General features: G+C 46.1%; 1 protein-coding gene across 3 annotated transcripts in view; it reads right to left on the bottom strand.

Annotated features, from left to right (window-relative positions):
- The window catches only part of TRIM35 (tripartite motif containing 35), a 28,525-nt gene extending 18,643 nt beyond the window's left edge, over positions 1-9,882 (bottom strand). For all 3 annotated transcript variants that reach the window (XM_039217366.1, XM_039217365.1, XM_039217367.1), the window contains exon 1: positions 9,349-9,882. In XM_039217366.1, coding sequence (XP_039073297.1) covers positions 9,349-9,783 — 435 coding nt within the window. In that variant the 5' untranslated portion in view covers positions 9,784-9,882. The remainder of the gene's footprint in view (positions 1-9,348) is intronic.
- Positions 9,883-12,358: the final 2,476 nt, after the last annotated feature.

Below are 12,358 nucleotides of genomic sequence, written 5' to 3'. Positions count from 1 at the left end.
TATGTAAGCTTACTCATTCATTGTATTCCACTGTATGAATATACCCGTTCCATGTTCATGAATAGTTGGATCATTTACATTCTCCAAGTTATACAAATGGCATGCACCTTCCTGCATACATCATATATACATGTACACTTGTCTCTGTGCAGGATATTCCTGGAGGGAGAATCACTGGGGCACAAGTGTGTGTATCTTCAAGTTTAGAAGAAAAAGCTTAACTTTTTTCCAAAGCAGTTGTACTAGTTAATACCACACAAGCAATGTTAATGAAAAATGTTTATTAACCATTGGATATTTATTTTTTAATACATGTTCCAGTCTTTTGACCATTTTTTAATGGAATTTCCTGCCATTTTCCTACTGGCTTGCAGGAATTTATTATAAATGTGCAATGTCTTTTATGTGTTAGATGGATAATAAGTATCTTCTATTGTATCACTTATATTTCTTAATTTCATTATGGTCAAATTTATTGGTCTTAGCCTTTAGAATTAGTGTTCCTTTGTTTTAAAAATACCTTCATACCCTGGGGCACAAAGTTAATCTCCTATACTATTATTATTTTTAAGCATTATAGCTTTCCTTTCTCATTTAGGTCGTGTGGATACCTGGAGTTTATCCTGTGAATAGTATAATAGTATGACCTGAGAGGTCGCTACCTCAGAACCATTATTTAAGAGTACTAGTATGCCCCACTGATACCCAGGCCACCTCTACCATACATGAGACACAGATCTATTTCCAGTTCTCTAGTCTGTTCCCCTGGCCCACCTGTCTGTCCTCTGACAATATCACACAGCCTTACGTCTATAGCTGTAAAATAAACTTAGAGCTAATAAAATATCTCCTAAGAATATTTTGGCAATCCTTGTCCCTTAAAGTTTTCATACAAATGTTAGAATTAACTTGTCAAATTCCACAATATAATCATGTTGGGATGTTGATTAGGATACTACTGACTCTACAGTTCAGTTTGGAGATAACTGACATCTTTAAATCCTGAGTCTTCTAATCTGTTAATATGGTATATTTTGCCACTTAGTCTTTGATGTCTCTCAATGAAATTGTTTTTCCTTGCCAGAGATCTGCACTTTGTTACCTTTATTGTTATAAACTAAATTTTTCATACTATTTTTTATTTTATATTTGCTACTGATACACAGAAATATTTTAATGTTTTTGCAACCAGCATTCTGTCTAAACTCATTTATATTCATAATTTTCCATAGCATCTTTTTATTTTGTATGCAACAGAAATTTCTATACAGATACATGCAATATTATCTACAGATCATGCCAGTGTAGTTTCCCTCTTTACTAACCTTATACCTTTATTTATGATTCCTGACTTTATTAGCTATAATCTGCAATACAAAATTGAATAGAATTGGCCATAATGAGAAAACTTTCACTGTTTCGCCATTAAATATGGTATTGGCTCTAATTTTCAAGAGATACACTTCATCAGATTAATGAAGTTCCTTCCATTCTTAGTTTGCTAATTTTTTTAAGCACAGAAGTATATTGAACTTTATCAAATGTGTTTTTTTCCACCTGTTGTCATAATCCTACTGAAGTGGCACAAAACTGAGCATTGTTTTCTCCTCTGACAACTTTTGTCATTTAACTGGAATATTTAACATAACCCAGGATGTTGGCATCCGAACCTATCACCTATTTGTCCTACCTCTTCAGTATTTCCTTTTCTTCCTCTATTTTGGGATTTACTATGCATGTTTTATTCCACTTTTTCCCTTTCCGTGCATTTTGTGGTTCATCGAGGAAATACTGCATATAAAAAGTGTGAATTCAAATGAATCTAAAAATACACTTTTCACATTTGTCTTAGATATTCTGATTTTAACACTACACCAACATACTTGTATCCAACTGGACCCACCATTCAGGGACCTGCATAGAGCCCAAGGAGTGTCATGGATGAGCAGAAGCTGCTGGCTCACTAGTGGGGGCTCTGGTGTGAAGCCTGGTCAGGACTAATACAGGTCATCACTGCCCTGGATGGAACTAAATGGCCCGTGACACATGTGGAACATCAATCAGACCCCCTAGCCCAAAAGAGCAAATGAGTTCTGATTTTAGTTTCAAATTACAACACTCAGGATTAGTTAGTTATCAACATGCAGAACAGGATGTTTTTATTTACATTAAATGATTCAGAATGGGATTATAAAGTCTACATCATTGATTTTAAAAATTACAAGTTGATTCTTTAAGCAGCAAATTTCAATAATGTATTTAATACCATATGGATTTTACAAAGTTATTTTACCCAAAATATCCATTAACACAGGTACTATGTGGTATAACAGAAAATGGGAAGGATGTAGGTAAGAGAAAGAATATTATTTCCCAACATTGTCCCTGCACCCCTCAAGTACTTATCCAAATACTAGAGTCCCGTCTGCAGCCAGGGCTGTCTGCCCCAAGCCAGATTTTCTGTCCTGAGGCCCTATGGATGCTGCTGCTTCTGACCAATTCCTGCCTGCAACACCCAACTCTCCCAACATGGCCTTGAAAACTCAGCTCAGGCTCCCTTCACTTCCTCAGGGAGCCACCTTCATCTCCCCAGTAGAGTTCAGGTACATCCTGTGGGCTCTCCCAGCTCCCAGGTACAACCTTATGGTCCCACTTATTACCCTGAATAATCACCTCACTTTCCTGGAAAGGCTGCAGGCTTCCAGGAAAGGCCAGGTTCTCTCACCCCACACGTGGTGCTCAATGAACCTTTGCAGAAGGAATGGAAGCTTGCCCAGCAAGGGTAGAAACGGTCTTGTCCACAGATATCCCCAGGTCTCAGCACAAAGCAGATGCATAACTACCTACCTGCCCAGTCAATGAGAGCATCCAATGTCCATGGTCTTTCCACTACGTCACACTGCCTTCCTGGACTGAAAATCAGGAGACCTGATTTGTACCCTTGTCTCTGTCACCAATCACTGGTGAGAACTTTGGCAAGAGTTCTCTCTCTCTCACTGGCTGTTATACGTTAGACGGGTGCCTGGGCGGCTCAGTCTGTTAAACATTCAACTCTTGATTTTGGCTCAAGGTCATGATCCTGTGGTCATGAGATGAGCTCAGTGTTGGGCCCAGTGCTGGGTGTGGAGCCTGCTTAGGATTCTCTCTTTCCCTTTCTCTCTGCCCCTCCCCTCTCTCTCAAAAAAAACAAACAAACATTTTTTTTAAGTTAAGAAATGAAGGCATGTCTCTGAAACTTCACTGTAAAAATGAAGAACAGTTTCCTGTCCATGCTTACCTAGATCATTACCAGAGTTTCCTAGCATCTATCTGCCTCTGGTTTGTGTCATTTTCCCTATTTCAAACATTTGTTTTCAGGCAGACTGACACAGCAGCTAAGAGCTCTGGCACTGGGCCACACAAGTTCAAATCCCAGCTCCCCCATTTAGTAGCATTCATTTCCTCTTCCTGCACCAAGGCTTTCTCATGTGGGTGAGAGGAATGAGACTGCCTCACTCACAGGACTGCTGTGAGGTTCCCCCTAGTCAATCCACAGAAAGTGCTTAAAAGCATGCACCAGGCATATGTTAGCTCTCATTACTAAGTGCCACTTAGTGCCAGGTGATTCAACTCTCTTTCTGGGTATTTCCTAGGCTTCTTAAATGGGTAGGATAAATGCATCCAAGACAACTTGGTCTTGTCCAGATCCCTTTTCTATCCAACTCCAACCCAGTCTCCCATTTTTCCTTTCCCCTTGGCGTGTAGACCTGTTTATGAAGCAGGTGTCCACCATGGTGCCTCGTGCTGGGGTCCAGTAACTCAGGAGCCTCAGTGAGCAGTGTTCAGAGAGACCCCAGCCCTGCCCTCAGGCACATGCCTTACCAAGCAGGCAATCAATGTCCCCCATGAAATTTGGATCTGGCAGGGCTGAGCCCATAATGGTGGGGATCCAGACGGAGGTGTGTAGTTAGGAAAAGGGGGGGAAATTGTAAGGAGGGGAGAAATTTAAGAAAAACATGGAACATTCCAGGGTAAGATTGAGCCAGACTAACTGTAAGAAGGTAAGCCCAGAAGGAACAGACTGGGGCTGGTGCAGGAAGAAGCTGGAGGCCAGATAATGGCACTCAAGTCAGTCCCATGGGATGCATAAGACAGTGATCTGGACAAAGCAGTTCGAAACCTGGGACGTGGTGGGGGCTCTTCAAGGCAGAGCAAACGCTGGATGCTCGGACTCAGGAGATCTGAGTTCTAGTCCTGCCTGGACCCTGGTCATTCCCTGCGAGTGTCATGAGGTGCTGTAGTTCTCCAAGTCTCTGTTTTCTCACTAGTAAAATGGAATAGTCTCCTCACAGTGCCCTGTGGCTCTGGGTCTGTATATTTGGGGAGCTGCAAGTTTTCCACGAGAGTTTTCAGTTAGTGTTTTCATTCAACAACCTAAGGGGAAGAAAAACCACACAACAAACTAAGGTAAACCCTTTCTGAGTCCCCCTATAAACAACACCGACACACACTTTCAGTTTCTACAGCTTCAGTGCCTGCATCTGTATGTGCTAACAACTCCCTCGACGCAGGGCTGTACTACTTTCATTGTCTTGGCCTAATAAGAAGAGAAACACACTTAACAGGTAAAGGATATGCTAGATCTAAATGAAGGCCAATTGTATCACAGCCAAGTTTTGGTCCTTCGAAGAGGGAAACTGAGGCTGGCAAATCAAATAATCACCTAGGAGAGGGTAAAGGGCTATCACAAGTATTGCCTGACAAGCCTCAGAGCCACTGATGGGAGGAGCGCTTGAGTTCCAGCAAAATACAGGCTTGTAATGAATATTTTAACTAGAATTGAATTGATTTTAGTTTTGTCTTTGCTGAATCTGTAAATTTTGTGTTTGTTTTACAGCCTGTGTGTGGAATAAGCAAGAGGAATTTACACTAGCTTAGTTTTTTGTACATGAGGAATATATTTTAATTCACTATATTAGAATAGTTTTTCCTTTAAGAAGAAGGGGTATATTAGAATAGTTTTTCCTTTAAGAAGAAGGGGTATATGAGCCCCAGGGGGCTCAAATGGTTAAACGTCCAACTTCGGCTCAGGTCATGAACTCGTGGTTTGTGAGTTCGAGCCCTGCATCAGGCTCTGTGCTGCTGACAGCTAGGAGCCTGGAGCCTGCCTTGGATTCTGTGTCTCTCTCTCTCTCTGCCCCTCCCCGACTCATGTTCTCTCTCTCTCTCTTAAAAATAAATAAACATAAAAAAAATTTTTTTTAAAAGAAAAGAATGGGTTCATTGTTCAAGTTTGAGAAATGTGCCAGAGGATATCCTTCTAAGCTCCAACATGTACTTTAGGACTCTGGTTTAAACACTATGTCATTTTTGGGGCACCTGGGTGATCCTATCAGTTAAGCGTCCACTTCAGCTCAGTTCATGAACTCGTTGTTTGTGAGTATGAGCCTGGTATCAGGCTCTGTGCTGACAGCTTGGAGCCTGCTTCAGATTCTGTGTCTCCCTCTCTCTCTGCCCCTGCCCTGCTCACGCTTTGTCTCTCTCTCTCTTTACTAAATAAACATTAAAACAAAACAAAAAAAGAAATGAAAACTTATGTCATGTCCCTTCCTTCATGCCCCCCTGTACTTAGGACAAAATCTCAGATCCTTACCTGCCCTCCATGCCCCTTGCAATCTGTCCTGGACTGGATGCCCTTGTTCCCCATCCAGACGTCTCTGGGTTACTGCACACCCTGCCTCTGCCTCACAACTGCTGCTGGTGCCCCTCACTTCACTAACTCCTTCTCTCTGAAATCACTTCCCCAAACACTGCTTTCCATGCACCACGAGGCAAAAGCAGGCTGCCTTGTTACAGTGGGTCACATCCTGTACTGTTCTTCACAGGAATGTCAGTCTGAAACTATGAGGGTGATTATATACATATGTTTTTAAGTTTACTTCTTTCTTTTCAGAGAGAGAAAGTGAGCAGAGGAGGGGCAGGGAGAGAGGGAGAGAAAGAATCCTAAGCAGTCTCCGTGCCGACAGCACAGAGCCTGATGCAGGGCTCGAGCTCACAGACAGTGAGATGATGACTGACCTGAAATCAAAAGTCAGATGCTCAACCGACTGAGCTACCCAGGTGCCCCTAGTTGGTGTGATTATTATTCAATTATGTCTGACTCCAGGAAGCCAAGGGATAGGACTGCTCTGTCCTCTTCTGGACATAGTGTGCCTGGCACACAGTAGGCACCCACTGATGGCGGTTCTTACCCATCAAGCCTCTTAAATCCCTACACATAATCAGCTGCCCTCACAGCTCCCAGAGCAGAGAACCAGCCTGGAAAGTCTTCCCTGGGGACCAGAGAAGTTTCTTACTGCCCAGGCTGGGGGCTGAACAAGGGCCCAGGTGAAATGTATACAGTATTTTCCCTGTGACTTTGGACAAGGTGCTTCACCTGAGACTCAGTGTCACTGTCTGTAAAATGGGGAGAACAGTACCTACCTGTAGCAAGTGGAATAAAGATGTCAACATCCTAAAACTTAGAACCTGTGGATGTATTATTTATAGGACAAAAAAGTAGGGTGAAATTATGGATTTTAAGATGGAGGATTATCCTGAATGGTGCAGGTGGGCCCGAGGTCATCAAAGGGTCCCTATAAGAGGAAGTTAGGGGAGTCAATCAGGGAAGGGAACAAGACAAAGGAAGCAGAAGGTGGAAAGACATCCTTTACAGATGGAGAAAGGGGCCTCTGAAAGCTGGAGAGGGTGAGGAAATAAATTCTCCCCCGGCCTCCAAAAGCCATATAGCGCTGCCAACACCTTGACTTCAGGACTTCTGACCCCCAGAACTAAAAGAAAATACTTCTGTGCTATGTTAAACTGCCACGTTTGTGGCAACTTATCCCAACAGCGATAGGAAGCCAATATGCAACCTCATGGGGTTTTGGTGAGGGTTAAATTGGTTGACAGGTAAACACTCAAGCGTACCAGGCACATAGTATGCGCTCAAAAAGCTTCAGCTGGTTTGATTACTTTTGCTGAATTCCTCAGATGGTTGCCAAAGTGATCGTTCTAAAGCACACAGCTCACCACAAAGGCCCTATCTAGAAGCTTCCAGGGCTGCCCATGGCACATAGTGGAGGTCCCCTCCACCTGTCCTCACCTCTTCAGGCTTCCCATGCTGCTCCTGCTTGGTCACCCAGCACCATTTACTGTCTGACTCCCTTACTAAAGTGCGAGCTCCGGGGGGTGAGGGCTCGGGGTTACCTCTGTGGCCTCATCACCCCAAACAGGTCCCGAATGTGACACAACAGGTTCTTGCGACACAGCTGCCTAACACGACTGAGTCCCACCCTGCGTCAGGCTGAGCACACTTGGCCTGTGGTCTCCTTAGATCTTTCAGGACTGGACTCCCTGTGTCTTTGTAACATCCCCCTCAGTGCCAATCAGTCTGACAGCGTCATCGCTCTGCTTAAAACCCTCCTACTGCTCCCTAAGGTCTTTAGAATAAAGGCCAAGCCTCAAGGCCTCAAGGCTTCTTCTGCCTCTCCATTCGCCTTTAACTACTCTGAAATCCTCTTAGTGCCTACAGAGTTAGGTCTCCCAGCTTCTGGACTGGTATGTAGGCTGCTGCCTCTGCCTGAAATACCCTCCCTGACCCCCTTCACCTGGCTAACACTTCCTCATCACTCAGGTCTCTGCATGAAACTCCCTGAAGGTATGAAATGTCGGTGATCTCATGTCTTGCAGTAGCCCTGGGACCTAGCAGGAAAAGGCATCTGTTGCATGAACAGGAAGTTGTCATCAGACCATATGTGCTTCCCAGCACCTGACTCACTAATCTTGAACACTGGCTTAGCCCAGACCTAGGGTTTCTGCCTTAGTACTCTTGGCCTTGACCCCTGCCCATCTTCCTGCTTTGTACCTGTGCCAGTCCCATGGTGATTAGCCATGACTTGATTCATGGTGCTCCCCCACCTCAACCCCAGACCCCAGAATGCCCAGCATTTACTTTAGTTGTCCCAGATCAGAACCTGGCACTCCCTGCGAGTATGGGAAAAAGCACTGTTGTGAACCACTACTAAACAAATAAGGCAACAGGCATTATAAGGTTAACCCTCTCCAAGATACTGTACTCTTCAAACATGTGTTTTGATAACATTGTTCGTGACTTGAACTCTGCCAAATGTGTATGTAACTCTAACCAACTCTGGATATTTCTTAAGAAAGGCATTAGAGGTGCCGTGGTGGCTCCATCGTGGACTCTTGATTTGGGCTCTGGTTATGATCTCGCAGTTGGTGAGTCCAAGCCCCGCACTGGGCTCTGTGCTGACAGTGTGGAGCCTGCTTGGGATTCTCTTTCTCTCTCTGCCCCTTCCTCCCTCGTGCACATATTCTCTCTCACTCTCTCTCTCAAAGTAAATACACTTAAAAAAATAAAGGGGAAAAAAAGAAAGGCATTAAAAAGAAAACGGGTCTGGAGGCCAGAGGTCTCCATTATTAGAGGAGGTCATTAGAGGTCCTTGCAGGGCTACTCCTTTTCAATCCACTCAGCTTCCTACCAGCTAACGTGTGGAAATAAATTAGTGTTTCACACCCTGTGCAATTTTTAAAATAAATCAATAAGTACAAATAAAATAACAGAGAATGCCAGAGTACCAGGGACATTTTCACAAAACTTTTGTTTCAATTGACACATATATATGGGTGCTCTGGATCACAATGGAAAAACTATGGGCTAAAGGTCAATAACTGTGAAAACTCCTGAGTTGTTTAATCCTTACTTTCTGATCATTCTTCCTTCCTATACCAAAGTATTCTCCAGGTTACTTTTGCCCTGTAAATTGCTCGATTTACAGCCACTAGAACTCTAGGCACCGGGGTGCGGAGAGTGATCCAGAAAAAAACAGTTGGCTAGGGCCTCTCCACTCCTTCATGATACGTAGGGCCAGCTTGGGGAAGTACGTGACCCACTTTGGGAGACCTTATCCCTGGCCAGGTCCCGGGCTCCCGCACCTCTAACCTGAGTGACCCAACCTCCAAAATTCTCAGGCGTTACCCACACCTGTGGCCCAGGCCACACCCGGCTGGGGTAACTGGGGCAGGGCCTCGGCCCTCCAGAAGTGGGTGGGGCGGTCCTGAGAACATCGTTTAATCCCAGTACCCACACTTCCTGTTTACATTCCCTCTTATCCCTTCGCAAGTCCCCTGGCCCGGTCCCTCTGTAGGTGAGCGGAGTCTGAGAGCTGGAGGTCCCGGCCGCAGGACGAGGGGCGGGTCTGGGCACACAGCTCTGACGGGAGCCGCGGGGTCCAGGGTGCAGAGGTCCTGTCAGGACGCTGCCGCCACGTGCGCGCTCGGCCACCTCCCTCACGCTGCGGCTCTTACCCGAAAGTCGTGGGCGGTGTCTTTCACTGGCTGTATGCGGTGCCCCTGGTGCCGAGGGTCGGCCTGGCACGAGCAGCACAGCAGCTCCTTATCGTCGAGGCAGAAGAGGCTGAACTGGCCGCGGTGCAGGCGGCAGAGGCGCGGGGAGCGGTGGCCCGCCCAGCGCGCGCCCTCGGCCTCCTCTCGCAGCAGCTTCTCTACCAAGTTGTTGAGGGTGTGGTTAGTGCGCAGGTCGGCGAGGGCCGCGCGGTCCTTGCACACTGGGCAGGTGGGCATCACCTGCACCTCCCAACAGCGGGTCACGCACCCGCGGCAGAAGTTGTGGCCGCAGCGCAGAGTCACGGCGTCGCGGAAGGGATCGTAGCAGACGGCACAGAGCAGCTCCTCCTTGAAGGAGCGGGAAGGCCCGGGGGACGCGGCGGGGCCCAGCTCCATAGCTATGGCCACCGGCTCCCCAGCGCGTAACTTCGGCTCCCACCCCTCCCAGCCACTTTCAGGATTCAGGACCCACGCTGGGCGGCTCCCGACTCCTTCCGTTCGGCGTGCTGAGCGACAGAGGCGCTGACCAATCGCGCGGGACGCGCTTGGGAGGTTCCGCCCTAATTCCGGTTGGCTCAGGAAACCCCGAAACAACGGGGCGGATCCGTGTACTTTGCGGTCCTCGTCAGTCCCCGCCTATCCTCTGGGTAGTCTAGCCAGGTTCAGGGAAAAGCTCCCCAGTTGTGCTTTAGGGCTCCCGTTTCATTGGAAACCTATTAACGATTTGAAATGGGAAATGAAGTTTAAGATCCTTCCTCACCGAATCTCTGGAAACCTCAGGTCGGCGAGGTTGGAGAAGAGCGAGCTCTCCACTTCCTGGTTCTGAAATAGTAGCTGAGCCTTAGACATCTGTTTCCTACTTTTGCTTTCGTTGTTTACTTATTTTGACCAGTCTTATTCCTGCCCCTGCCCCCGGGATAAGACGGAAACAGGTGAGAGAAGGGAGGTAGTGGGAAGACCTCTAAAAAGTTTTCCGGTCTCGTGGTTGCATAAGTGGGTATGTCACAGTCTTTCAGAATCTGTTTTCTCATGAGTAAAATGATCACCATTTGCAGCTCTTCTCTGCATGAGATGAGGATTAAAGTGAAATGAATCTGGAAAGTGCTCATTACATTAGGCAGGCCCCCGTTAAACCAGAGACATTTAAGGATTTCTGCACAGTTAGCTATGGGAATTAGAATCCAGGCTGAATCTCTCCAACTGCCCATTCTTGCCTCAGTTTGATTACTTTACAGCCTTCAGATGTAGGATTCCTTTCCCCTGACATGCTTCCCTTTTCCCAGTTTGTGTTGGAAGACAGTTCTCCACGTGTGTCATATTTCTGCCTTTTTTTGGAAAATCTTTTCAAGCATGCTTCTGTGGTTGAATAGCCTTGGAAGACAGATAATGTCCCCTTCCACGCAAATATCTAGCAGACCTAATCTCCATGAGAGACTCAGTTTCCCTGAGCTTCTAGTGCCTCTCCTATAATGCAGCCTACCATGGCCCTCATCACCTAGGTGTCTGGTAATTGAGGCTCAGAAAAGTGGTCAAAAGGCTAATTCTCAGACTACTGTTACCAGTGTTAGTAATGCACAGCTCTTTGTCTCTGATCCACGAGTCTCATCTACCAGCATTCTTGATGCTGTGACAGGCTAACTTGTTAATTTGCAAGGAGGCTAAAATCTCAGTCCTTTTTTATTTCTTGACAATTGTCATCCAAGCTTTTAGAACCTCCACTTTCCCACGATGCCAAGGGGATGAATACCACTAATTGCTGCCTTCTGCAGTTTTTCTTTTCTAAAAAATTTTTTTTAAACATTAATTTTGAGAGACAGAGAGAGACAGAGTATGAGCAGGGGAGGGGCAGAGAGAGAGGGAGACAGAATCTGAAGCAGGCTCCAGGCTCTGAGCTGTCAGCACAGAGCCCGATATGGGGCTTGAACTCACAAACTGCAAGATCATGACCTGGGCTGAGGTTGTATGCTCAACCGACTGAGCCACCCAGGCACCCCTATATGGACAATTTTTTTAAATGTTTATTTTTGAGAGCGAGAGAGCGAGAGAGAGAGAGAATGAGTGGGGGAGGGTCAGAGAGAGGGGAGACACAATCTGAAGCAGGCTCCAGGCTCTGAGCTGTCAGCACAGAGCCCGATATGGGGCTTGAACTCACAAACTGCAAGATCATGACCTGGGCTGAGGTTGTATGCTCAACCGACTGAGCCACCCAGGCACCCCTATATGGACAATTTTTTTAAATGTTTATTTTTGAGAGCGAGAGAGCGAGAGAGAGAGAGAATGAGTGGGGGAGGGTCAGAGAGAGGGGAGACACAATCTGAAGCAGGCTCCAGGCTCTGAGATGTCAGCACAGAGCCCAAGGCGGAGCTTAAACTCACAAATTGCGAGTCATGACCTCAGCTGAAGTCGAATGCCTAACTGACTGAGCCACCAGGCGCCCCCTGCAGTGTTTCTTATACATGGTTCCAGGTCCTGGACTACTTGGAGGCTTTCTAAAAGCATAGATCCTTGGCCCACTTTGGTCTACTTGCCTCTCTGAGAGAAAGTCCCAGGAATTTGCATTTTCACATGCTCTCCAGTTAATTCTCAGGCACACTAAAGCTTGAGGCCCTCTGTTCCAGACCTACTCACCCACATAGTCAGATCTGGAGTTCAGTTACAGATTCAAAAATTAACCTTAGAGGCAGTCTCTGAAGAGACCACAAGATGGTGCTAATAACCCTACCCTCCAGGCAACTCCCTGAAAATCTTGTTTTCTACTTTCATTTTCTGTCACTGTGTTCTCTTATCTGTTTGTCCCAGTTGCTCTGTCAGTCTCTGTGTTTTGCTGTCTGTGCGTTTCATTCTGTTCTTAGGGTTTTCCCTGTTTGTTGTGTCATTATTGTTTTTCTCCGACTCTCTGAGTGGTTTGGACCACAAACCAAAACAGGTGAAGAGTAGAAATTGAATATATCTTATTTTCCACAAGCAGAAT

The sequence above is a fragment of the Hyaena hyaena genome, unplaced genomic scaffold (genome assembly GCF_003009895.1).
Source record: "Hyaena hyaena isolate Hyena2069 unplaced genomic scaffold, ASM300989v1 scaffold_682, whole genome shotgun sequence".
In the NCBI taxonomy this organism is placed as follows: Eukaryota; Metazoa; Chordata; class Mammalia; order Carnivora; family Hyaenidae; genus Hyaena; species Hyaena hyaena.
Note: the sequence above shows the minus strand (reverse complement) of the source record. Positions and strands in the feature narration are given on the sequence as shown.